This window comes from Magnolia sinica, chromosome 4 (genome assembly GCF_029962835.1).
Source record: "Magnolia sinica isolate HGM2019 chromosome 4, MsV1, whole genome shotgun sequence".
In the NCBI taxonomy this organism is placed as follows: domain Eukaryota; kingdom Viridiplantae; phylum Streptophyta; class Magnoliopsida; order Magnoliales; family Magnoliaceae; genus Magnolia; species Magnolia sinica.
This window is the reverse complement of record NC_080576.1, coordinates 51,883,291-51,886,030: the sequence shown is the minus strand read 5'-3', so window position 1 is coordinate 51,886,030 and position 2,740 is coordinate 51,883,291. Positions and strand designations below refer to the sequence as shown.

The window sequence follows — 2,740 nt, the reverse complement described above, 5'->3', positions numbered from 1 at the left end:
AGATGGGCTTTGGAATGTGGGCCTTGGAATGGGCCTTGAGATGTGCTTTAGAGTGGACCTTGGAATGGGCCTTGAGTGTGGGCCTTGAGATGGGCTTTAGAGTGGGCCTTGAGATGGGCCTTGAGATGTGCTTTGGACTTTGGAATGGACATTAAAATGGGCTTTGGAGTGGGCCTTGAGATGGGCCTCTGTCAATAGGCCTTCAAGAGCTCATTCATGATGTGTATTCCTCTTTTTGGAATGTTTGAGATATTTATGAAGGTAAGGGTGAATACTTGTGAATGTTTGACCATGTAGCATGCCTCGTCGTGGTAGGAGTGAGGCGAGACCTTCTTGCCAATCAGTTGATCCTTGTTATGTTCCTCAGGAGGGTCAACATCTTTCAGATGTGGCTCGGGAAGGAGGGGCTCTTACTGTCTTGAGGGATCGTGGGGTTCACACTCATTGGCTAGATTGGTTCAAGGATCCTCAACCATTGTTTTTTCAGGTGTTGGAGCATACTCATCTCTTCGGCTTGTTTAGATTTCGTCTGAGTAAGAGGAATATGACGCTTTTATCCGTGTTGACTGAGAGGTGGCATGCCGAGACCCACACATTTCATCTCTCGTTTGGAGAGTGGGGGATCACCCCTTACGATATCTTTATTCAGCTTGGTCTTCGATACGAGGGGGGATCCATTCCCTTCGAGGAGGACCTCCCTGTTCCCACAGAGGATGATTGGATGAGTCTTTTAGGGATGATTCCTCATTCTTTGGACTTCTCAGGGTCTCGATTTAAGTTACTTTGGCTATCGATGAATTTCTCCTGGCGCATTCTGCAGACTAAGGCCGAGGCTATTGTGAAAGCTCGTGCCTTAATTTTGTACACTTTGGGAGCCATGATCTTTTATCGTGGGAATGAGCTAGTGAGCTCTCGTCTGCTGAGGCTCATGGTAGATATCAATTTCCTTATGCCATATAACAGGAATGCAGCGCTCCTGGCCCATTTATATGAAGGGCTGGACAAGGCCAGTCGTTGTAGCAGCAGGTCTTTAACTGGCTTCTACCGGATCATCAAGGTGTGTATCAAACCCTTTTGTCTTGCATTTTTTCTCATGAATGTACCTTTTGATGATCGATTTTTGTGCAGGTATGCTTTTTCGACCACTTTCCACAGTTGGGGCCCACCTTGATAAATCGCACCCCTCCTTTCCCTCACATGATGCTGTGGTATAAGGATAATCACAGCTGTACCCGCCAGTTTTTCGATCTTGCCTAAAGATCCAATGTTGATGCCCTAGTTCCTGATGATGTAAGCAATTGTCTTTTCATGCCTTTCCTCTCTTGTTCGCGCTCTTATCCTAACCCTGTATTGTTTCTACCAGTTCCATCTCAGGCCTTACTTTTGATTGGTTGTCGCTCTCACTCTTGAGGCCCAGGAAGCTTTCCAGGCCTCACGTCGTCGTCGCATTCTGAAGGATCCTCTAGTGATGAAATGGTACATGGGAGAGAGACTTTTTTAGCAGTTGACTGGTAGTCCCCTTGTACCATTTAGTCCTCCTTTTGAACTGGCGAACTAGAGGGCAGTCCCTAAACGTGAGCTAGCAGTTGCTCTAGAGGGATATGAAGCCAGCACTTTTGTTGATCTAGCAAGAGAGTATAGCTCTTGGTGCGACTAGTATAACATTGGTCCCATTCTGAGGAATGCTTATACTCCAAGTGGTAGCCCGTGCTTTGTTGGAGGGGGCCTTTTAGGACCTGAAGTCCCTCTAAAGGATACAAATGATTATGTACCTGACGAGTAGTGTCTTTTCACTTTTTCTGCTCCTGTATCTTCTCTATACATTCTTCCATATATATCAGATTTTGCTTTATCTAGTGTCACCTTTCGCATTGCTTTTTGAACCCTTCTATTGATCTAATTGCACAACATGTAGTGTTAAAGTGTTTTTGGCCTCCGCTGGCATCCATGATGGATCCGTGCATGATTGGTGTGAGGTCCACATCTAGGCAGTAGTTGGACTACTGCATGCGGTAGTTGGACTACCGCTCGTTAACATTTGCTCGTTTCTCTGGTCTGGCAGGCTACTACAGTGGAGGGCGCATGTGGGCGGTAGTCGGATTACCGCAAGCGGTAATCCGATTACCGCCACTGTTCCTCTTTTCTTCCAGCAAGGGTCGGTCTCTCTTTGTTCATCTACGGCTTCTATCCTCTGATATTCTCTTTGTTCTTTTACCTGAATCTTTGCTTTTTGTCTCCTTTCCCTCTCCTTTGTCTCCTCATTTGTCCTTTTCTCTCTCTTGTCTTCTTCTTGTTGTCCCTTTCCAATGGCTGGAAATGGACGGAAACTTGGTGGGTCCAACAATGGTGAGAGCATGAGTCCACTTGAGGTAAATGATGTACCTCTTTCCCCTTTTTATAATGAGATGGTGGGTGAAGGCTCATTTATGGATGAATTTGATAATGGGTTGGTGGGTGTTAATGGTGGTTTGGTAGGGCCACTTGAAGAAGTGAATGCCATTTATGGTGTGGCTCCAACCATCATTAATAGTGGTATGAGTTTTGGTGATGTACTAGGAGGGACTTTGGGGGATGGATGGAGGCTTAATGGTTTGGATGGGCCTACATTTGATGGGCCATTGGGTGATGGGTTGGCTTTTAGGGGTTTGGGTGTGGATAAGCCATTGGATGGTGTGGATGGGACCATGATGATGGTGGATGGTCTGAATTTCGCCATGATTGATGGCACGAATTTTGATGG

The 2,740-nt window shown here is 46.2% G+C and overlaps 1 protein-coding gene across 1 annotated transcript; it reads left to right on the top strand.

Moving 5' to 3' along the window:
* Positions 1 to 298: 298 nt before the first annotated feature.
* LOC131244144 (protein MAIN-LIKE 1-like) lies at positions 299 to 1,257 on the top strand. Its single transcript, XM_058243796.1, has 2 exons — positions 299 to 1,057; positions 1,129 to 1,257. Exons 1-2 carry the CDS (start codon positions 299 to 301, stop codon positions 1,255 to 1,257), a joined length of 888 nt encoding a protein of 295 aa, XP_058099779.1.
* The last annotated feature ends 1,483 nt before the right edge of the window (positions 1,258 to 2,740 follow it).